At 39.6% G+C, this 25,097-nt stretch overlaps 1 protein-coding gene across 1 annotated transcript; it reads left to right on the top strand.

Moving 5' to 3' along the window:
• The first annotated feature begins 6,607 nt into the window (after window positions 1-6,607).
• LOC122915407 (olfactory receptor 14A16-like) lies at window positions 6,608-7,541 on the top strand. Its single transcript, XM_044262215.1, is given in 2 exon segments — window positions 6,608-6,847; window positions 6,849-7,541. Coding segments are annotated over 2 exon segments (933 nt in total).
• Window positions 7,542-25,097: the final 17,556 nt, after the last annotated feature.

The raw sequence follows: 25,097 nt of genomic DNA, 5'->3' as shown, positions 1-25,097 counted from the left end.
GGTTGCCTCTTTGTTTTTTTGACTGTTCCTTTGCTGTGAAGAAGCTTTTGATTTTGATGAAGTCCCAAAAGTTTATTTTCGCTTTTGTTTTCTTTGCCTTTGGAGACGTATCTTGAAAGAAGTTGCTGTGGCTGATATCGAATAGATTACTGCCTATGTTCTCCTCTAGGATTCTGATGGATTCCTGTCTCACGTTGAGGTCTTTTATCCATTTTGAGTTTATCTTTGTGTACGGTGTAAGAGAATGGTCGAGTTTCATTCTTCTACATATAGCTGTCCAGTTTTCCCAGCACCATTTATTGAAGAGACTGTCTTTTTTCCATGGTATATTTTTTCCGCTTTTGTCGAAGATTAATTGACCATAGAGTTGAGGATCCATATCAGGACTCTCTACTCTGTTCCACTGGTCTATGTGTCTGTTTTTATGCCAGTACCATGCTGTCTTGGTGATCACAGCTTTGTAATAAAGCTTGAAATCAGGTAAGGTGATGCCTCCAGCTTTATTTTTGTTTTTCAACATTTCCTTAGCGATTCGGGGTCTCTTCTGATTCCATACAAATTTTAGGATTATTTGCTCCAGCTCTTTGAAGAATGCCGGTGGAATTTTGATCGGAATGGCATTAAAAGTATAGATTGCTCTAGGCAGTATAGACATTTTAACAATGTTTATTATTCCAATCCAAGAGCATGGAATGGTCTTCCATCTATTTGTGTCTTCTTCAATTTCTTTCATGAATGTTCTGTAGTTCCTTGAGTACAGATCCTTTACCTCTTTAGTTAGGTTTATTTCCAGGTATCTTATGGTTCTTGGTGCTATAGTAAATGGAATCGATTCTCTAATTTCCCTTTCTGCATTTTCATTGTTAGTGTATAAGAAGGCCACTGATTTCTGCACATTGACTTTGTATCCTGCCACGTTGCTGAATTGCTGTATGAGTTCTAGTAGTTTGGGGGTGGAGTCTTTTGGGTTTTCCATATAAAGAATCATGTCATCTGCGAAGAGAGAGAGTTTGACTTCTTCATTACCAATTTGGATACCTTTTATTTCTCTCTGCTGTCTGATTGGTGTTGCTAGGACTTCTAATACTATGTTGAACAAGAGTGGTGAGAGTGGGCATCCTTGTCTTGTTCCTGATCTCAATGGGAAGGCTGCAATCTTTTTCCTATTGAGGATGATATTTGCTGTGGGTCTTTCATAGATAGATTTGATGAGGTTCAGGAATGTTCCCTCTATCCCTATACTTTGAAGCGTTTTAATCAGGAACGGATGTTGGATTTTGTCAAATGTTTTTTCTGCATCAATTGAGAGGACCATGTGGTTCTTCTCTCTTCTCATATTAATTTGTTGTATCACACTGATTGATTTGCGAATGTTGAACCATCGTTGTAGCCCAGGGATGAATCCCACCTGATCATGGTGGATAATCTTTTTAATGTGCTGTTGGGTCCTGTTGGCTAGGATCTTTTTTTTTTTTTTTTTTTCCCATTCCTTTTTTTTTTTTTTTTTTGAATAAGAGATTTTATTTTATTTTTTTTCCCAATTTATTTATTTTCAGAAAAACAGTATTCATTATTTTTTCACCACACCCAGTGCTCCATGCAAGCTGTGCCCTCTATAATACCCACCACCTGGTACCCCAACCTCCCACCCCCCCGCCACTTCAAACCTTGTTGAGAATCTTAGCATCCATATTCATCAGTGATATTGGTCTAAAATTCTCCTTTTTGTTAGGGTCTTTGCCTGGTTTGGGGATCAGGGTAATGCTGGCTTCATAAAAAGAGTCTGGAAGTTTTCCTTCTGCTTCAATTTTTTGAAACAGTTTCAGGAGAATAGGTGTTATTTCTTCTTTGAAGGTTTGGTAGAATTCCCCAGGGAATCCGTCAGGTCCTGGGCTCTTGTTTTTTGGGAGGTTTTTGATCACTGCTTGAATCTCATTATTAGATATCGGTCTATTCAGGTTGTCGATTTCTTCCTGGCTCAATGTTGGTAGTTTATATTTTTCCAGGAATGCATCCATTTCTTCTAGGTTGCTAAGCTTATTGGCATATTACTGTTGATAATAATATTCTGATGATTGTTTCTACTTCCTTGGTGTTAGTTGTGATCTCTCCCTTTTCATTCATAATTTTATGAATTTGGGCTTTCTCTCCTTTCTTTTGGATTAGTGTGGCCAGTGGCTTATCGATCTTATTGATTCTTTCAAAAAACCAGCTTCTGGTTTCATTGATACGTTCTACTGTATCTCTGGTTTCTCCCTCATTGATCTCAGCTCTAATCTTGATGATTTCCCTTCTTATGTGTGGAGTTGGTTTGATTTGTTGTTGATTCTCCCGTTCTTTAAGGTGTAGAGACAGCTGGTGTGTTCTAGATTTTTCAATTTCTTTGAGGGAGGCTTGGATGGCTATGTATTTTCCCCTTAGGACCGCCTTTGCTGTGTCCCATAGGTATTGGACCGAAGTTTCTTCATTCTCATTGGTTTCCATGGATTGTTTCAGTTCTTCTTTGATCTCCTGGTTGATCCAAGCATTCTTAAGCAAGGTGGTCTTTAGCTTCCAGGTGTTTTAGTTCCTTCTGAACTTTTCCTTGTGATTGAGCTCCAGTTTCAAAGCATTGTGATCTGAGAATATGCAGGGATTCATCTCAGTCTTTTGGTATTGGTTGAGTCCTGATTTGTGACCCAGTATGTGGTCTATTCTGGAGAAGGTTCTGTGTGCACTTGAGAAGAATGAGTATTCTGTTGTTTTAGAATGTAATGTTCTGTATATATCTATGAGGTCCATCTGGTCCAATGTGTCATTCAATGCTCTTGTTCTTTATTGATTTTTTGCTTCAATGATCTGTCTAATTCTGAAAGAGGCATGTTAAGATCTCCTACAATTAGTGTATTCATATCAATATGACTCTTTATCTTGATTAACAGTTTTCTTAAGTAATTGGCTGCTCCCATATTGGGAGCATAGATATTTACAATTGTTAGATCATCTTGGTGGATAGTCCCTTTAAGGATTATGTAGCGTCCTTCTGTATCTCTGACTACAGTCTTTAGTTTGAAGTCTAATTTATCTGATATGAGAATCGCTACCCCATCCTTCTTTTGAGGCCCATTGGCATGAAAGATGCTTCTCCATCCCTTCACTTTCAGTCTGCGTGTATCTTTAGGTTCAAAATGGGTCTCTTGTAGACAACATATGGATGGGTCCTGTCGTTTTATCCAATCTGCAACCATGTGACGTTTTATGGGTGCATTTAGGCCATTCATATTGAGAGAGATTATTGATAGATACGTTTTTATTGACATCGAGTTACCTTTGAAGTCTTTCTTTCTGTAGACTGTCTCTATATTTCTGTTCAATGCTACCCTTGGGATTTTTCCTCTTTTATAGAACCCCCCTTAATATTTCCTGCAGTGTCGGCTTGGTGGTTGCATAGTCTTTTAAGCCTTGCCGGTCTTGGAAACTCTTTATCTCTCCATCCAGGTTGAATGTCAGTCTTGCTGGATAAAGTATTCTTGGCTGCATGTTCTTCTCATTTAGTGCTCTGAATATATCTTGCCAGCCTCTTCTGGCTTGCCAGGTCTCTGTGGACAGGTCTGACGTTATTCTGATGGGCTTTCCTCTGTAATTAAGGAGCCTCTTTGCCCTGGCGGCTTTCAAGAGATTATACCTACAATTATAATTCCTCAATTTGACTATCAGGTGTCGTGATGTTTTTTGGAATGTATAATCTTGGGTGGAGACCATTCAGCCTCTAGTACATGAACGCTGGTTCCATTCACGATATTGGGAAAATTTTCATGAAGCACTTGTTCCACTGTATCTTCTAGACTTCTTTCTTTCTCCTCCCCTTCAGGGATTCCAATAATCCTGACGTTGGAATGCTTCATGGCATCATTTATTTCCCTGATTCTGTTTTCGTGGTTTTTAATCTGTTTGTTCCAGGCTTCCTCCTGATCCTTTCTCTCTATCTGTTTGTCTTCCAGATCACGAATTCTATCTTCTGTCTCAGTTACCCTAGCTTTGAGAGAGTTTAAATTAGATTGGAACTCATTGAGAGCATTGTGGACCTCCTCCCTGGTAGCTTTGAGCTCCGCCCTAACATTGTGAACATCCTGTCTGGTCGCTTTGAGTTCGGCCCTAATCAATTCTGTTTGGTCATCCATGGCTTTCTCCAACCTAGCTATTGCCTGGATAATTGTTAACCAGAATTCTCTTTCCGACATATTGTCTATGTTGATAGCCATTAGCTCTGTTGCAGAAGGTCCATCCTCTGTATTTTTCTTCTGTTGGGCATTCCTCCTCCTAGTCATTTTGGTGGGAGAAGACTGAACAGATGTAGCTGGATGTATCAACTCTGGTGCAGTCAAGGTGCACCCTGGAACACTTCTGAGCAATCAGGATTCCCCACCCAAACGAGAGACAAAAGAAAAGAAAAAGAAAAAGAAAAAAGGAAGAAAAGAAGAAGAAAAAAAGAAAAGAGAGAGAGAGAGACAGGAAAGAAAGGGAAGATGAAAAAGAAGGTTCAGCCCAGATGGGCCCCAAGGTAAGATTTATGAAATAGACACACAAAAAGAGATAAAAAGACTGATACAAGTATATGGCAAGAGAAAAAAAATATATATGCAAGTAAAGAAAGAATCTCGTCAAAAAGAACCGCAAGTGTAAAATTTATATGCTATCAGGACAAACACAAAAAGCACAGAAACACTGGTGGAAGAAGATGGGAGAGTTCTTATAAATTCTCAGTGTGTGCGAAGAAGGTTGTTTTGATTCTTCCTGGATGTGTCTTGATATCTTTGTTAAAGGACTCAATTTTCCTAAGATAAAGGGGATTAAAAATTGGTTTACCTAATGGGGTAGTATTGATTGGGGAAAGGAGATTATTTTGAAGTTTAACTCTATATGAATATTAGAGGATAAAGATAAAAAGGAATAAACTAGACTAAACTTAACTAAAATTTTAAAAAAGGAATTCAAAAAATAAAAATGCAAAAGAAAAACATAGTTGTATGTGTCAAAAAGTTCAGTTTAGAAAGGTATTATGCAATTTGATGTACTGTACAGCTCGCTGTGATGGTAAATAGGTTTAAAAAATTACCTATGTGTAAAAAAAAAATATGAACCGTAATAGTGGAAATGAGGGAACAATACAAGTTTTTCTATGAAGTAGTGGTTGTTCTCTTGTAGTCCTTTTTTTTTTTTTCTTTCTTGGTTTGTTTTCTGGGGGAGGGGCCTGCCACATGTGTTGTCAGTCAATGATGTTTCCTGAGTTGAGTCCTCCCACCCCCCTCAAGGGGGTGGGCTCTGGGGAAACTGTTTTTTTTTTCAGGCTTTCAGGCATAAAAAGCTGTTTTTATGCTTGTTCACTTTTTTTTCCGCTCACCTTGACCGCCTTTGATGGTTTTTGTAGTATTAGAAGAAATCCAACCACACCCTGATCTCCCTCTCAGAGAGAAGCCTCAGTCTGGGTGCAGAAGCTGAATAAATTCCTCCTTGGCCGCTGGCAGAGCAGGTTCCAAGTTGCAGACTGGGGGCACAGGATCTTTTGCTCGTCCCCGAAGCCAAGGCAGTGGCGGCTGTCTGGGAGCTCCCAACCGCCAGAGAGGTTCCAAGCAGCAGTTGCACACTGAGATTTTGCCGCCGGCCTGGGCTGGGAGTGCCCGGCTTGCACGCACCTCTTTTCAGAGGCGGCTGTGGGTCGGGCGCGCGTCTGGGGCACTGAGAATGGGGCGCTGGTCCGTAAGCTCCAGGTTGGGCTTTTGCGTGCCTCTGTCCGCGCGCGTGCGGCTTAGGCTTTGAAACAATGGTGCGGGTCAAAGAGCGCCGGCCGGGCCTTTGTAATTCAGGGGAGCATGAGGGACATGCGCGCGTGTCTCGAGTTTTGTGGTAGGGCTAGCGTGCGTTCTGCAGACCGGCGCAGCTCCCATCCCCTCACAGGAGCCAGAACCCACCCATTCTCGGGCGCGCTGGTGGCTTAGGGACCAAGAGCGGTTTCTCCGCCACACTCTCTCTGCCTCAGCGCCGGGGAGGCGGTCTGGGACCGGGGACTTAAGCCCCTGTCCATAGCCGCCCCGATTCCCACAATTTCCCCCCAGGATCCTTTGCTCTTTTGGAGTGCTTTCAACCAGTCTCCAAGTTAATGCTGGTCCCCAGATGCAGGGCACTCTCGCTCAGATTGGGGTATTACTTTCCCACCGGTCGCCTCTGGTGGCTCCCTCCCCCTTTTGTTTATCTTCCGATATCAGTCCACAGTTCCCATACCGCTTTACCTGCTCACTGGCGTCTTCTGCCCCTGTAGAGATCCAGACGTGTATAATTCTGATCTCAGGCTGATTTCATGGGTGACTGGAGTTCTTTGGTAGGTAATCAGCTCACTTTGGGGTACGGCTGAAAAGGCGCCTCTTCCTACTACCCCGCCATCTTGTCCCCCTCTAAACTGTTTTAATGAGTATCTTAAAATATTTTTCTACATGAATTGAAGAACTAATAGTTTGCAAGCTATGCCTTAGCCCAGGAATAACTTCACGATCAGTGAAAAATAGAACCAACAAAAAGAGAAATATCCGGAAGTTGCAAGAAAATTGTTCTTATGTTTCAAAAAAAAATCATCATGTCTGAGAAGTTAAGGAATGTGACCCTAATAACAAAATTCTTGCTCATGGGATTCCCTGATGATCAGGTGCTACAGAGACCTTATGCTGTATTCTTCTCCCTGGTTTACCTGATGGCCCTGATGGGAAACCTCTTCATTATTACCCTCATCACCATTGACCAGCATCTACAAAAACCCATGTACTTCTTCCTGAAAAAATTGTCTCTGATTGATATCTGTTACATCTCTGTCACTGTCCCCCAAATCTGTCATGAAAACTCTGACCAACAACCATTCCATCTCCTTTGTGGGATGTGCCTCAAAGGTTTTCCTTATTCTTGTCTTTGCTGGCACAGTGTTTGCCCTCCTTCTGGTGATGTCCTATGACCGCTATGCTGCCATCCGCTGTCCTCTGCACTATGAGGCCATCATGAATAGAGGTGCCTGTGTGCAGATGGTGACATCATCTTGGTTCAATGGTTGTATCTATGGATCCATTCATGTTGCAGGCACATTTTCTGTCCATTTCTGTGGGCCAAACATAGTGCATCAATTTCTCTGTAACATTCCATCACTGCTTACACTTGCTTGTTCTGGGGACCAAACACTGGAATATGTGTTTATTATTGTTAGTTGTTGTTTTGCTTTTGTATGTTTTACTTTCATGGTTGCTTCCTGTGGTTATATTGCATCCACTGTCCTAAGAATTCCGTCTTTACAAAGAAGGTTTAAAACCTTCTCTACCTGCATGCCCCATCTAACTGTGATAACCTTGTTCCTCTCTTCTGGATATATTGTATATTTAGGTTCAACCTCAAAATCCCCAACATCAATGAACCTCTTTATGTCTGTGTTATATTCTCTGTTACCTCCCAGCCTGAATCCTGTCATTTACAGCCTGAGAAACAGGGACATGAAGGTGACCCTTGGAAATATTTCTAGTGAAAAATGACACCAAATATATAAATGTTTATAATATCAATGAATATGATATCTACTAATGTCTATCAAATGTTTGCTTTGTACAATTTATTTGATAACCACAAGTAAAATACTTTAAATATAAATGCACATAATTTTAAATTATTTGCTTTATACATCTTGTTGTAAATTTAACAGATACACATTTTATCATTGGTGCTTCTCCATAGGATGCATATTTATATGGCTAGTTGGATTCGAATGTCAGTGGAGTGTCTTAGCATACGGAAATGGTATCCGCTCACTCATCCATCCTCTCCCTGGGATAATCCCTTCTCCAAGGTAGCAGACTTATACTGGTGAGGGGGATCTCCCACATGCTGATAAAGTACTGTACTGCCTGACTCTGAAGGTATCTTGGAAATAGGTTTCCTGAGGCAGACCTTAACTACCACAGAGAAGGCCAGCAGATGTGGATCAACAAAATCTTTGTTGATTTTTTTTTATCATGTTCCATTTAAGACAAAAATGCTTTGAAAATCTATAATGCTTTCACTTTATCTGTATATCTGACAACAAATCTGGTTGGCAATTCCAGCCGATTACTTGCTTAAGTGCTGAGAAACAAGTTTATGTACTAAAAAATAGTAAAGGATAGGCATTATATGCTCTGAGGAGTTGCCAGTGTGCTCAAAGACAATTTTAATTTTCCTAGCCTCATATTTGTCACATAGTACTAGAGATGTGTATTTTTTTACAATTTATTTATTTTAAGAAAAGCAGTATTCATTATTTTTTCACCACACCCAGTGCTCCATGCAAGCTGTGCCCTCTATAATACCCACCACATGGTACCCCGACCTCCCACCCCCCCCGCCACTTCAAACCCCTCAGATTGTTTTTCAGAGTCCATAGTCTCTCATGGTTCACCTCCCCTTTCAATTTATCCAAAAGCACATACCCTCCCCAATGTCCATAACCCTACACCCCTTCTCCCAACCCCCCTCCCCCCAGCAACCCACAGTTTGTTTTGTGAGATTGAGTCACTTATGGTTTGTCTCCCTCCCTATCCCATCTTGTTTCATGGATTCTTCTCCTACCCACTTAAGCCCCCATGTTGCATCACTACTTCCTCATATCAGGGAGATCATATGATATTTGTCTTTCTCCGCTTGACTTATTTCGCTAAGCATGATACGCTCTAGTTCCATCTATGTTGTCACAAATGGCAAGATTTCGTTTCTTTTGATGGCTGCATAGTATTCCATTGTGTATATATACCACATCTTCTTGATCCATTCATCTGTTGATGGACATCTAGGTTCTTTCCATAGTTTGGCTATTGTGGACATTGCTGCTATAAACATTCGGGTGCACGTGCCCCTTTGGATCACTACGTTTGTATCTTTAGGGTAAATTCCCAGTAGTGCAATTGCTGGGTCATAGGGCAGTTCTATTTTCAACATTTTGAGGAACCTCCATGCTGTTTTCCAGAGGGGTTGCACCAGCTTGCATTCCCACCAACAGTGTAGGAGGGTTCCCCTTTCTCCGCATCCTCGCCAGCATCTGTCATTTCCTGACTTGTTGATTTTAGCCATTTTGACTGGTGTGAGGTGATATCTCCTTGTGGTTTTGATTTGTATTTCCCTGATGCCGAGTGATATGGAGCACTTTTTCATGTGTCTGTTGGCCATCTGGTGGTCTTCTTTGCAGAAACGTCTGTTCATGTCCTCTGCCCATTTCTTGATTGGATTATTTGTTCTTTGGGTGTTGAGTTTGTTAGGTTCTTCATAGATTTTGGACACTAGTCCTTTATCTGATATGTTGTTTGCAAATATCTTCTCCCATTCTGTCAGTTGTCTTTTGATTTTGTTAACTGTTTCCTTTGCTGTGCAAAAGCTTTTGATTTTGATGAAATCCCAAAAGTTCATTTTTGCCTTTGCTTCCCTTGCCTTTGGCGATGTTCCTAGGAAGATGTTGCTGCGGCTGAGGTCAAAGAGGTTGCTGCCTGTGTTCTCCTCAAGGATTTGGATGGATTCCTTTCTCACATTGAGGTCGTTAATCCATTTTGAATCTCTTTTTGTGTGTGGTGTAACCAAATGGTCCAATTTCATTTTTCTGCACGTGGCTGTCGAATTTTCCCAACACCATTTATTAAAGAGGCTGTCTTTTTTCCATTGGACATTCTTTCCTGCTTTGTCGAAAATTAGTTGACCAAAGAGTTGAGGGTCTATTTCTTGACTCTCTATTCTGTTCCATTGGTCTATGTGTCTGTTTTTGTGCCAGTACCATGCTGTCTTGATGATGACAGCTTTGTAATAAAGCTTGAAGTCCGGAATTGTGATGCCACCAACTTTGGCTTTCTTTTTCAATATCCCTTTGGCTATTCGAGGTCTTTTCTGGTTCCATATAAATTTTAAAATTATTTGTTCCATTTCTTTGCAAAAGATGGATGGTACTTTGATAGGAATTGCATTAAATGTATAGATTGCTTTAGGTAACATAGACATTTTCACAATATTTATTCTTCCAATCCAGGAGCATGGAACATTTTTCCATTTCTTTTCCTCAATTTCTTTCATGAGTACTTGATAGTTTTCTGAGTATAGATTCTTAGCCTCTTTGGTTAGGTTTATTCCTAGGTATCTTATGATTTTGGGTGAAATTGTAAATGGGATTGACTCCTTAATTTCTCTTTCTTCTGTCTTGTTGTTGGTGTAGAGAAATGCAACTGATTTCTGTGCATTGATCTTATATCCTGACACTTGACTGAATTCCTGTACAAGTTCTAGCAGTTTTGGAGTGGAGTCTTTTGGGTTTTCCACATAGAGTATCGTATCATCTGTGAAGAGTTATAATTTGACTTCTTCTTTGCCGATTTGGATGCTTTCATTTCCTTTTGTTGTCTGATTGCTGAGGCTAGGACTTCTAGTACTATGTTGAATAGCAGTGGTGATAATGGACATCCCTGCCGTGTTCCTGACCTTAGTGGAAAAGCTTTCAGTTTTTCTCCATTGAGAATGATATTTGCAGTGGGTTTTTCATAGATGGCTTTGATGATATTGAGGTATGTACCCTCTATCCCTACACTTTGAAGGGTTTTGATCAGGAAGGGATGCTGTACTTTGCCAAATGCTTTTTCAGCATCTATTGAGAGTATCATACGGTTCTTGTTCTTTCTTTTATTGATGTGTTGTATCACATTGACTGATTTGTGGATGTTGAACCAACCTTGCAGCCCTGGGATAAATCCCACTTGGTCGTGGTGAATAATCCTTTTAATATACTGTTGAATCCTATTGGCTAGTATTTTGGTGAGAATTTCCACATCTGGGTTCATCAAGGATATTGTTCTATAGCTCTCTTTTCTGATGGGATCCTTGTCTGGTTTTGGGATCAAGGTGATGCTGGCCTCATAAAATGAGTTTGGAAGTTTTCCTTCCATTCCTATTTTTTGGAACAGTTTCAGGAGAATAGGAATTACTTCTTCTTTAAATGTTTGGTAGAATTCCCCCGGGAAGCCGTCTGGCCCTGGGATTTTGTTTGTTTGGCGATTTTTGATGACTGTTTCAATCTCCTTACTGGTTATGGGTCTGTTCAGGCTTTCTATTTCTTCCTGGTTCAATTTTGGTGGTTTATATGTTTCTAAGAATGCATCCATTTCTTCCAGATTGTCAAATTTGTTGGCGTAGAGTTGCTCATAGTATGTTCTTATAATATTTTGTATTTCTTTGGTGTTAGTTGTGATCTCTCCTCTTTCATTCATGATTTTATATATTTGGGTCCTTTCTCTTTTCTTTTTGATAAGTCTGGCCAGGGGTTTATCAATTTTATTAATTCTTTCAAAGAACCAGATCCTAGTTTCGTTGATTTGTTCTATTGTTTTTTTGCTTTCGATTTCATTGATTTCTGCTCTGATCTTTATGACTTCTCTTCTCCTGCTGGGCTTAGGGTTTCTTTCTTATTCTTTCTCCAGCTCCTTTAGGTGTAGGGTTAGGTTGTGTACCTGAGACCTTTCTTGTTTCTTGAGAAAAGCTTGTACCGCTATATATTTTCCTCTCAAGACTGCCTTTGTTGTGTCCCACATATTTTGAACCATTGTGTTTTCATTATCATTTGTTTCCACGATTTTTTTCAATTCTTCTTTAATTTCCAGGTTGACCCATTCATTCTTTAGAAGGATGCTGTTTAGTCTTCATGTATTTGGGTTCTTTCCAAACTTCCTCTTTTGGTTGAGTTCTAGCTTCAGAGCATTATGGTCTGAAAATATGCAGGGAATGATCCCAATCTTTTGATACCGGTTGAGTCCTGATTTAGGACCAAGGATGTGAGATATTCTGGAGAATTTTCCATGTGCACTAGAGAAGAATGTGTATTCTGTTGCTTTGGGATGAAATGTTCTGAATATATCTGTGATGTCCATCTCATCCAGTGTATCATTTAAGGCCTTTATTTCCCTGTTGATCTTTTGCTTGGATGATCTGTCCATTTCAGTGAGGGGAGTGTTAAAGTCCCCTACTATTATTGTATTATTGTTGATGTGTTTCTTTGATTTTGTTATTAATTGGTTTATATAGTTGGCTGCGCCCACGTTGGGGGCATAGATATTTAAAATTGTTAGATCTTCTTGTTGGACAGAACCTTGGAGTATGATATAGTGTCCTTCCTCATCTCTTATTATAGTCTTTGGCTTAAAATATAATTGATCTGATATAAGGATTGCCACTCCTGCTTTTTTCTGATTTCCATTAGCATGGTAAATTCTTTTCCACCCCCTCACTTTAAGTCTGGAGGTGTCTTCGGGTTTAAAATGAGTTTTTTGGAGGCAACTTATAGATGGGTTTTGTTTTTTTTAATCTATTCTGATACCCTGTGTCTTTTGATTGGGGCATTTAGCCCATTCACATTCAGGTTAACTATTGAGAGATATGATTTTAGTGCCATTGTATTGCCTGTAAGGTGACTGTTACTGTATATTGTCTCTGTTCCTTTCTGATCTACCACTTGTAGGCTCTCTCTTTACTTAGAGGACCCCTTTCAGTATTTCCTGTAGAGCTGGTTTGGTGTTTGCAAATTCTTTCAGTTTTTGTTTGTCCTGGAAGCTTTTAATCTCTCCTTCTATTTTCAATGATAGCCTAGCTGGATATAGTATTCTTGGCTGCATGTTTTTCTCGTTTAGTGCTCTGAAAATATCGTGCCAGCTCTTTCTGGCCTGCCAGGTCTCTGTGGATAAGTCAGCTGCCAATCTAATACTTTTACCATTGTATGTTACAGACTTCTTTTCCCGGGCTGCTTTCAGGATTTTCTCTTTGTCACTAAGGCTTGTAAATTTTACTATTAGATGACGGGGTGTGGGCCTATTCTTATTGATTTTGAGGGGCGTTCTCTGAACCTCCGAATTTTGATGCTCGTTCCCTTTGCCATATTGGGGAAATTCTCCCCAATAATTCTCTCCAGGATACCTTCTGCTCCCCTCTCTCTTTCTTCTTCTTCTGGAATCCCAATTATTCTAATGTTGTTTTGTCTTATGGTGTCACTTATCTCTCGAATTCTCCCCTCACGGTCCAGTAGCTGTTTGTCCCTCTTTTGCTCAGCTTCTTTATTCTCTGTCATTTGGTCTTCTATTTCGCTACTTCTTTCTTCTGCCTCATTTATCCTAGCAGTGAGAGCCTCCATTTTTGATTGAACCTCATTAATAGCTTTTTTGATTTCAACTTGGTTAGATTTTAGTTCTTTTATTTCTCCAGAAAGGGCTTTTATATCTCTGGAGAGGGTTTCTCTAATATCTTCCATGCCTTTTCAAGCCCGGCTATAACCTTGAGAATTGTCATTTTGAACTCTAGATCTGACATATTATCAATGCCTGTATTAATTAGGTCCCTAGCCTTCGGTACTGCCTCTTGTTCTTTTTTTTTTATTGTGACTTTTTCCTCCTTGTCATTTTGTCCAGCTAAGAGTATATGAAGGAGCAAGTAAAATACTAAAAGGGTGGCAACAATCCTAGGAAAATATGCTTTAACCAAATCAGAAGAGATCCCAAATTGTGAGTGGGGATTTCTCCCCCCTCACGATTGGGTGAGGGATCTCCTCTTATTGGGATCTCCCAATCTCTTCTGATTGGGATCTCTTCTGATTTGGGGATAAAAAGAGGTTCAAAAAGAAAGAATGAAAAAAAATGAAAAAAAAAAAGAATTAAAAAAGAGATTGAATTAAAAATTCAATCAAGAATTTAAAAAAGAATTTAAAAAAAAGATTGAAGAGATTGGGATCTCTTCTGATTTGGGGATAAAAAGAGGTTCAAAAATAAATAAAGATAAAAAAGGAAAAAAAAATTAAAAAAAATAAAATGAATTAAGAAAAGTATAAAAAAGAAAAAAATATATATTTATATATATTAGATAAACTAGTTAAAAAACGTTATAAAGAAAAAGGTAAAAGTTAAAAAAATTTTAGCAGAAGAAGAGAAAAAAAATGAAAAAGAAAAAAATTAAATTAACTGCAAGACTAAAAAATCACAGGGAGAAAAGCCATGAGTTCCGTGGTTTGTTTTCTCCTCCTCTGGAATTCTGCTGATTTCCTTGGTATTGAAACTGCACTCCTTGGTAGGTGAACTTGGTCTTGCCTGGATTTCTTGTTGATCTTCTGGGGGAGGGGCCTGTTGTAGTGATTCTCAAGTGTCTTTGCCCCAGGCAGAATTGTACCGCCCTTACCAGGAGCCGGGCTGAGGGATCCCCTCGGCTTTGCTTTCAGGAGCTTTTGTTCCCTGAGTGCTTTCTGTAGAGTTCTGGAGGACGGGAATACAAATGGCGGCCCCCTGGTATCTGGCCCAGAGGAGCCGAGAGCCCGGGGCCCCGCTCCGCAGTGCGCCCTCAGCAAACAGCTCCTAGTAACTTGCGTCTGCCTAACCTCCAGCCATGCTCCGAGCTCACCGAGCTTGCGACCGGTTCACGGCAACACCGAGCTGTGAGCTTACTGCCGGCTCTGTCTCTGTAGCCAGCTTTCCTGTTCCAATATCTGCAAGCTCTGCAACACTCAGATACCTCCGATCCTTCTGTGACCCTGCGGGACCTGAGGTCACGCCGACCCTGCGTGGGCTTCACCCCGGTTTAGCCTCTGGAGTGATGTCCCTCAGTGGAACAGACTTTTAAAAGTCCTGATTTTGTGCTCCATTGCTCTGCCGCTTGCCAGGAGCCGGCCCCTCCCCCCGGGGTCTTCTCTGCCAGTCCTACCTTCCAGAAAGTGGTTGTTTTTCTGTTTCCAGAATTGCTGTTCTTCTTCTCTTCGATCTGTCAATGGATTTGCAGGTGTTTGCAGTCTTTAGATAAGCTATCTAGCTGATCTCCTGCTAGCTGAAGTAGTCTCAGCCTGCTACTTCTCCGCCATCTTGACTCCTTCCTCGAGATGTGTATTTTTTTTAATATGACATTGAGCATTGTTAAAAATACCATTTATAGGGTGCCTGGGTGGCTCAGTGGGTTAAGCTGCTGCCTTCGGCTCAGGTCATGATCTCAGGGTCCTGGGATCGAGTCCCGCATCGGGCTCTCTGCTCAGCAGGGAGCCTGCTTCCTCCTCTCTCTCTCTCTGCCTGCCTCTCTGCCTACTTGTGATCTCTGTCAAATAAATAAATAAAATCTTAAAAAAATACCATTTATAAAATTTATCCACAGAATTGATTAGATAACTTGGTTATAATGATGTCAATGTATATTATATATCAGAATCAGATATACTGTTTATAAAATAGTTTCTCTCTTTATATAAAAATTAAATGTATTCAAAATTATAGACATAAAGACTATAGGTTTTTAATAGGTAACATAATAGAGGGTATACACTTTCCAGGGTTTCACTAAAAGTCCTATGTATACAAGGATATGAATGCCAGTCAGTCTAGAAGGAAAGCCATAGTATATGTAAATAAGAAGCCGTGACAGTTTTTTTTAAAGGAATCATATGAAATAGATCTGAGGACAATCTAGGCAAAAATTAGGAGAGTTGTGTATGGAATTAATCAAACCAATTCAAAGGCCATTGCTCCAAATTAGGAACTAAATGAGTCAGTTACAATAGGAATAGATGGTGATTTGGAAAAAAATTCTAAATATTGAATGATAATGTTGGGCAAGAAAGAATCTAATTCTAAAAATGTAATATATGCATGATCATGTTATTTATAAAATAAATTTAAACTTATGTATAAAATGATTGTATAGAGTTAAAGAAAACCACATCCTATAATAAAATAGCAAACATTAAATGAAGTAAAACACTTGCATACTGAATTTATATCATTAAAGAAAAAAGAGAAGACATAAATATAGGAAAAATAGCAAAGAAAGCTTGAGTCATTATGACAAAAATAAATCTCATTAGGTATCTATAATATACAAGACCACTTGGCTTAAATTTCAGACAGAATACAACTACACAGAATTCCTTTAAATGTATTCTCAGTGTTATATTTGGTCTACGTTATAAGACAGAATAATTTTTGACTTACTGTGCTAATAGTTCTTTCTTTTCTCTCTCACAGGAATATTGGTTTTTATTGTACACTGTGTTTTTAATTATAAGATTGACAATTTTTGTTTGAAAGTATTATTTTAAATAGAAAGTTTTATTATTTCCTTTCTCTATTGTGAAAATATCTTACAGTATGGGTACACACAACTTAGTATTATTACTTACTTTGTCAAAGTCGTGTGCTGTTTAATTTTTTGGTATGAGCATCCATATATTAATTTGTTTACAATATACAAACCTACACACAGGATTTCCTCATCCTCTGATAAATGTAACTATGTTTGCTTTTTTTCCAATGTATTGAGACATAATTACAAATAGCATTGTACATGTTTAAGGTCTACAACATGCTGACTTAGTACTTATATATTGTGATATGATTACTAACATAGATTTAGCTAGTACCTTCATCTCATAATTTAGTTACTATGTTTTTTCACGGTAGGACTATAAAAAAACTACTTACTTAATTTTCCAGTTGAAAACAGTGCTGTTAACTATACTAAAAATACTGTGCATTAGATCAAAAGAGTAAGCAAGTGTTGATGTGGATGTTGAAAAAAGATCTTTTGTACACTGATGGGACAGTAACCAGTACAGCTACAATAAAAATTCTATGGAATTTCTCAAAAATGAAATACGGAAATGACAAGATGGAGGGGAAGTAGAAGGAGGCGCCCCTTCAACCTGTACCCTAAAGTGAGCTGATTACCTACCAAAGAACTCCAGTCACCCATGAAATCAGCCTGAGATCAGAATTATACACGTCTGGATCACTACAGGGGCAGAAGACGCCAGTGGGCAGGTAAAGCAGAGTGGGAACGTCAGACTGATATCGGAAGATAAAAAAAAAAGGGCGAGGGAGCCACCAGAGGTGACCGTTGGAAAGTAATGCCCCTAATATGAGAGTGCCTTGCATCTGGGTACCAGCATTAACTTGGAGACTGGTTGAAAGCACTCCAAAATAGCAAAGGATAACAGGCAGGGGGGAATTGTGGGAATTGGGGCAGCTAGGGACAGGGGCTTAAGTACCCAGACCCAGGAGAGCAAATCCTAGTGCTGAGCCAGAGAGAGTGTGGCAGAGAAACCAGGTCGTGGTCCCTGAGCCGCCAGTGCGCTGGAGAACTCATGAGGTCTGGCTCCTGTGAGGGGCTGGGAGCCATGCCAGATGGCAGAATGCAGAGCTGTGCTACAGAGCATCAGAGGCTAGCGCCCCTCCGCCTCCCCTGAGAGAGATGCGCAAAGGCCCAGCCTGGTGCTCTCAGACTCACACCCTGCTCTCAGAGCCTGAGACGCATGCATGACCCACAGCCTCCCCTGAGAATGGAGCACAAAGCCTGGCATTCTTAGACCCAGAAAAACCAGGCACTCCCTTTTCTGGGCCAGCGGGAAAATCTGTGTGTGATCGCTGCTTGGAACCTCTCTGACAGTCTGGAGCTGCCCAGACAGCAGCTGTTTCCATGGTTTTGGGTTCAAGCAGAAGATCCTGCAGCCCGAAGGGACTGCGACTTGGAAACTGCTCTGCCAGCGGCCAAGGGGGAATTTATGTGGAATCTGCAACACCCACAGAGGACAAGACTGAGGCTTCTCTCTAAGAGGGAGGTCAGGATGCTGTTTGCTTTCCTCTAAACCTACAAAACCATCAAAAGTGGTCAAGGCAAGAGGAAAAAAAAAAAGGAAACAAACAAAAACCTCCAGAGAACTAAACTCTAAAAAAAACTGGTTTTCTCAGAGCCCACCGCCTTGAGAGTGGCGGAAGGACTTAATTCAGGGAACATCATTGATTGAAAACCCAATGGCAGGCCCCTCCTACAGAAAACAAACCAGGAAAGAAAAAGAAAAACAGACTACAAGTGAACAACCACCACTATTTCATAGGACAACTTTTATTTTTAACTTGTTCCCACTATTCTGGTTCAATGTTTTTATATAAATAATTTTTTAAGATATTTAACATCATAGTGAGCTGTCCAGTACATCAGATTCCATAATAACCTTCTAACTGAAACTTTTTGATACATATAACTGTGTTTTTCCTTTGCATTTCTATTTTTTAAAATCTTTTTCTAAATTTTAGTTTAGTTTAGTCTACTTTATTTCTTTTTTATTTTTATTTTCTGATATTCATATAGAGTTAAACTTCAAGGTAATACCCTTTCCCCAATCAATACTACCCCTATAGTAAACCAATTTTTTATCCCCCTTTAACTTAGGAATGTTGAGTCCCTTAACAAAGATACCAAGATACATCCAGGAAGAATCAAAACAACCTTCCTCACCCACACTGAGAATTTATAACCACTATCCCACCTTTTTCTCCACCAGTGTTTCTATATTTTTTTCCAATTTATTTATTTTTAGAAAAAACAGTATTCATTATTTTTTCACCACACCCAGTGCTCCATGCAAGCTGTGCCCTCTATAATACCCACCACCTGGTATCCCAACCTCCCACCCCCCCACCACTTCAAACCCCTCAGATTGTTTTTCAGAGTCCATAGTCTCTCATGGTTCATCTCCCCTTCCAATTTACCCAAAAGCACATACCCTCCCCAATGTCCATAACCCTACACCCCTTCTCCCAACCCCCCTCCCCCCAGCAACCCACAGTTTGTTTCGTGAGATTAAGAGTCAATTATGGTTTGTCTCCCTCCCTATCCCATCTTGTTTCATGGATTCTTCTCCTACCCACTTAAGCCCCCATGTTGCATCACCACTTCCTCATATCAGGGAGATCATATGATATTTGTCTTTCTCCGCTTGACTTATTTCGCTAAGCATGATACTCTCTAGTTCCATCCATGTTGTCGCAAATGGCAAGATTTCGTTTCTTTTGATGGCTGCATAGTATTCCATTGTGTATATATACCACATCTTCTTGATCCATTCATCTGTTGATGGACATCTAGGTTCTTTCCATAGTTTGGCTATTGTGGACATTGCTGCTATAAACATTCGGGTGCACGTGCCCCTTTGGATCATTACGTTTGTATCTTTAGGGTAAATTCCCAGTAGTGCAATTGCTGGGTCATAGGGCAGTTCTATTTTCAACATTTTGAGGAACCTCCATGCTGTTTTCCAGAGTGGTTGCACCAGCTTGCATTCCCACCAACAGTGTAGGAGGGTTCCCCTTTCTCCGCATCCTCGCCAGCATCTGTCATTTCCTGACTTGTTGATTTTAGCCATTCTGACTGGTGTGAGGTGATATCTCATTGTGGTTTTGATTTGTATTTCCCTGATGCCGAGTGATATGGAGCACTTTTTCATGTGTCTGTTGGCCATCTGGTGGTCTTCTTTGCAGAAACGTCTGTTCATGTCCTCTGCCCATTTCTTGATTGGATTATTTGTTCTTTGGGTGTTGAAGTTGTTAAGTTCTTTATAGATTTTGGACAGTAGTCTTTATCTGATATGTCGTTTGCAAATATCTTCTCCCATTCTGTCAGTTGTCTTTTGGTTTTGTTAACTGTTTCCTTTGCTGTGCAAAAGCTTTTGATTTTGATGAAATCCCAAAAGTTCATTTTTGCCTTTGCTTCCCTTGCCTTTGGCGATGTTCCTAGGAAGATGTTGCTGCGGCTGAGGTCGAAGAGGTTCTCCTGTGTTCTCCTCAAGGATTTTGATGGATTCCTTCCTCACATTGAGGTCCTTAATCCATTTTGAATCTATTTTTGTGTGTGGTGTAAGCAAATGGTCCAATTTCATTTTTCTGCACGTGGCTGTCGAATTTTCCCAACACCATTTATTAAAGAGGCTGTCTTTTTTCCATTGGACATTCTTTCCTGCTTTGTCGAAGATTGGTTGACCATAGAGTTGAGGGTCTATTTCTGGACTCTCTATTCTGTTCCATTGGTCTATGTGTCTGTTTTTGTGCCAGTACCATGCTGTCTTGATGATGACAGCTTTGTAATAAAGCTTGAAGTCCGGAATTGTGATGCCACCAACTTTGGCTTTGTTTTTCAATATCCCTTTGGCTATTCGAGGTCTTTTCTGGTTCCATATAAATTTTAAAATTATTTGTTCCATTTCTTTGAAAAAGAGGGATGGTACTTTGATAGGAATTGCATTAAATGTGTAGATTGCTTTAGGTAGCATAGACATTTTCACAATATTTATTCTTCCAATCCAGGAGCATGGAACATTTTTCCATTTCTTTGTCTTCCTCAATTTCCTTCATGAGTACTTTATAGTTTTCTGAGTATAGATTCTTAGCCTCTTTGGTTAGGTTTATTCCTAGGTATCTTATGATTTTGGGTGAAATTGTAAATGGGATTGACTCCTTAATTTCTCTTTCTTCTGTCTTGTTGTTGGTGTAGAGAAATGCAACTGATTTCTGTGCATTGATCTTATATCCTGACACTTTACTAAATTCCTGTATAAGTTCTAGCAGTTTTGGAGTGGAGTCTTTTGGGTTTTCCACATAGAGTATCATATCATCTGCGAAGAGTGATAATTTGACTTCTTCTTTGCTGATTTGGATGCCTTTCATTTCCTTTTGTTGTCTGATTGCTGAGGCTAGGACTTCTAGTACTATGTTGAATAGCAGTGGTGATAATGGACATCCCTGCCGTGTTCCTGACCTTAGTGGAAAAGCTTTCAGTTTTTCTCCATTGAGAATGATATTTGCAGTGGGTTTTTCATAGATGGCTTTGATGATATTGAGGTATGTACCCTCTATCCCTACACTTTGAAGGGTTTTGATCAGGAAGGGATGCTGTACTTTGCCAAATGCTTTTTCAGCATCTATTGAGAGTATCATATGGTTCTTGTTCTTTCTTTTATTGATGTGTTGTATCACATTGACTGATTTGTGGATGTTGAACCAACCTTGCAGCCCTGGGATAAATCCCACTTGGTCGTGGTGAATAATCCTTTTAATGTACTGTTGAATCCTATTGGCTAGTATTTTGGTGAGAATTTTTGTATCTGTGTTCATCAAGGATATTGGTCTATAGCTCTCTTTTTTGATGGGATCCTTGTCTGGTTTTGGGATCAAGGTGATGCTGGCCTCATAAAATGAGTTTGGAAGTTTTCCTTCCATTTCTATTTTTTGGGAACAGTTTCAGGAGAATAGGAATTAGTTCTTCTTTAAGTGTTTGGTAGAATTCCCCCGGGAAGCCATCTGGCCCTGGGCTTTTGTTTGTTTGGAGATTTTTAATGACTGTTTCAATCTCCTTACTGGTTATGGGTCTGTTCAGGCTTTCTATTTCTTCCTGGTTCAATTTTGGTAGTTAATATGTTTCTAGGAATGCATCCATTTCTTCCAGATTGTCAAATTTGTTGGCGTCAGTGTTTCTATATTTTTGTGTTTGTCCTGACAGTACATAAATCTTATACTTGGGGTTCTTTTTGACGATGTTCTTCCTTTATTTGCATATATATATATATTTTTTTCCTCTGGCATAAACTTTTATCAGTCTTTTTGTTTGTATGTTTTTGTTTGTATACTTCATTAATCTTACTTTGGGGCCCATATGGAATGAACCTTCTCTTTTATCTTCCCTTTTTTTCCTGTCTCTGTCTCTGTCTCTCTCTCTCTCTTTTTATCTTTTCCTTTTTCTTTTCTTTTTTCTCTCATTTGGTGGGGAACAATGATTGCTCAAAAACATTCCAGGGTGCACGATGACTGCACCACAGTTGATATATCCAGCTAGATCCATTTAGTCATCTCTCACCAAAATGACTAGGAGGAGGAATGCCCAACAGAAGAAAAATACAGAGGATGGACCTTCTGCAACAGAGCTAATGGCTATCAGCATAGACAATATGTTGGAAAGAGAATTCTGACTAAAAATTATCCAGGCAATAGCTAGGTTAGAGAAAGCTATGGATGACTAAATGGAATTGATTAGGGCAGAACTGAAAGTTACGAGGGATGATGTTCACCATGTTATGGCAGAACTGAAAGCTATTGGGGATGAGGTTCACAATGCTCTCAATGAGTTCAATCTAATCTAAGTTCTCTCAAAGCTAGGGTAACTGAGATAGAAAATAGAATAAGTGATCTGGAGGACAAACTGATAGAGAGAAAGAATCAGGAGGAAGCCTGGAACAAACAGCTTAGAAGCCACGAAAACAGAATAAGAGAAATAAATGATGTCATGAAATGTTCCAACATCAGAATTAAGGAATCCCTGAAGGGGAGGAGAAAGAAAGAAGTCTAGAAGATATAGTGGAACAAGTTCTTCATGAAAATTTTCCTAATCTCATGAATGGAACCAGCGTTCATGTACTAGAAACTAATGATCTCCACCCAAGGTCATAGATTCCAAAAATTATCAAGGAACCTCATAGTCAAATTGAGGAATCGTAATTGTAGATATAATATCTTGAAAGCTCCTAGGACAAAGAAACTCCTTACTTACAGAGGAAAGCCCCTCAGAATAACGTCAGACCTGTCCACAGAGACCTGGCAAACAAGAAAGGGCTGACAAGATATATTCAAGGCACTTAATGAGAAAAACATGAAGCCAAGAACACTTTATCCAGCAAGACTGACATTCAAAATGGATGGAGAGGTAAAGAGTTTCCAAGACTAGCAAGGCTTTAAGACTATGCAAACACCAAGCTAACACCTGCAGGAAATATTAAGGGGGTACTATAAAAGAGGAAAAATCCTCAGAATAGCATCAGACAGAAATATAGAGACAATCTACAGAAAGAAAGACTTCCAAGGTAACATAATGTCAATTAAAAGGTATCTATCAATAATCACTATCAATGTGATGGCATAAATGCTCCCATAAAATGACACAGGGTTGCAGATGGGATAAAACGTCAGGATCCATCCATATATTGTCTAAAAGAGACCCATTTAAAACCTAAAGATACACTCAGACTGAAAGTGAAGGGATGGAGAAGCATCTTTCATGCCAATGGGCCTCAAAAGAAGGCAAGGGTCGTGATTCTCATATCAGATAAATTATATTTTAAACTAACGACTGTAGTCAGAGATACAGAAGGACACAACATCATTGTTAAAGGGACTATCCACCAAGATGATGTAACAATTGTAAATATATATGCCCCCAATATGAGAGAAGCCAATTACATAAGAAAACTGTTAATCAAGATAAAGACACATACTAATATGAATGCATTTATAGTAGGAGATCTTAACACGCCTCTCTCAGAAATAGATTTTCAAAGCAGAAAATCAATATAGAAATGAGAGCATTGAATGACACTTTGGACCAGATGGACCTCCTAGATATATACAGAACATTCCACCATAAAACAACAGAATACTCATTCTTCTCAAGTGCACATGGAACTTTCTCAAGAATAGACCACATACTTGGTCACGAATCTGGACTCAACCGATACCAAAAGACTGAGAATATTCCCTGCATATTCTCAGATCACAATGCCTTGAAACTGGAGCTCAATCCAAGGAAAAGTTCTGAAGGAACTCAAACACCTGGAAGCTAAAGACCACCTTGCTTAATAATGCCTGGATCAACCTATGGGACACAGCAAATACGGCTCTAAGGGCGAAATACACAGCCATCCAAGCCACCCTCAAAAAAATAGAAAAATCCAGAACATACCAGCTGTCTCCACTCCTCAAGGAACTGGAGAATAAACAACAAATCAAACCAGCTACGCACATAAGAAGGAAAATAACCAAGATTAGAGCTGAGATGATGAGGGAGAAACCAGAGATACAGTAGAACGTATCAATGAAACTAGAAGCTGGTTTTTTGAAAGAATCAATAAGATTGATAAACCATTGGCCACACTAATCCAAAAGAAAAGAGAGTAAGCCCAAATTCATAAAATTGTGAATGAAAAGGGAGAGATCACAACGAACACCAAGGAAGTAGAAAGAATCATCAGAAGTTATTATCAACAGTCATATGCCAATAAGCTCAGTTACCTAGGTGAAATGGATGCATTCCTAAAAAACGATAAACTCCCAAAATTGAACCAGGAATAAATTGACAACCCGAATAGACTGATATCTAGTAATGACATTGAAGCAGTGCTCAAAAACCTCCCAAAAAACAAGAGCCCAGGGCCTACAGATTCCCTGGGGAATTCTACCAAACTTGCAAAGAAGAAATAACACCTATTCTCCTGAAGCTGTTTCAAAATTAGAAGCAGAAAGAAAACTTCCAGACTCTTTCTATGAAGCCAGCATTACCCTGATCCCCAAACCAGGCAAAGACCCTACCAGAAAGGACAATTTCAGACCAATATCACTGATGAATATGGATACAAAGATTCTCAACAAGATCCTAGCAAACAGGATCCAACAGCACATTAAAAAGACTATCCACCATGACCATGTGGGACTCATTCCTGGGCTACAAGGATGGTTCAACATTTGCAAATCAATCAATGTGGAGAGAACAAATTAATCAGAGAGAGAGAAGATGATTCTCTCAATTGATGCAGAAAAAGCATTTGACAAAATCCAGCATCCGTTCCTGATTAAAATGCTTCAAAGTATAGCGATAGAGGGAACATTCCTGAACTTCATTAAATCTATCTATGAAAGACCCACAGCAAATACCATCCTCAATGGGAAAAAGCTTGCAGCCTTCCCATTGAGATCAGGAACATGACAGATATGCCCACTCTCACCACTCTTGTTCAACATAGTATTAAAAGTCCTAGCAACAGTCATCAGACAACAAAGAGAAATAAAAGGTATCCAAATTAGCAAGGAAGAAGTCAAGCTCTCTCTCTTCATAGATAATGTGATATTTTATGTGGAAAACCCAAATCACTCCACCCCCAAACAGAAATCATACAGCAATTCAGTAACGTGGCAGGATACATAGTCAATGTACAGAAATCAGTGGCTTTTTGACACACTAACAATGAAAATACAGAAAGGGAAATTAGGGAATCAATTCCATTTACTCTAGTACCATCAACCATAAGATGCCTGGGAATAAAGCTAACCAAAGAGGTAAGGGATCTGTACTGAGGAACTGCAGAACACTCATGAAAGAAATTGCAGAAGACACAATAAGATGGAAGATCTTTCCATGCTCTTAGATCAGAAGAATAAACATTGTTTAAATGTCTATACTGCCTAGAGCAATCTATACTTTTTTTT

The sequence above is a fragment of the Neovison vison genome, chromosome 8 (assembly GCF_020171115.1).
Source record: "Neovison vison isolate M4711 chromosome 8, ASM_NN_V1, whole genome shotgun sequence".
Taxonomy (NCBI): Eukaryota; Metazoa; Chordata; class Mammalia; order Carnivora; family Mustelidae; genus Neogale; species Neogale vison.
The sequence above is the reverse complement of the archived record's forward strand: the minus strand, read 5'-3'. Positions and strand labels throughout refer to the sequence as shown.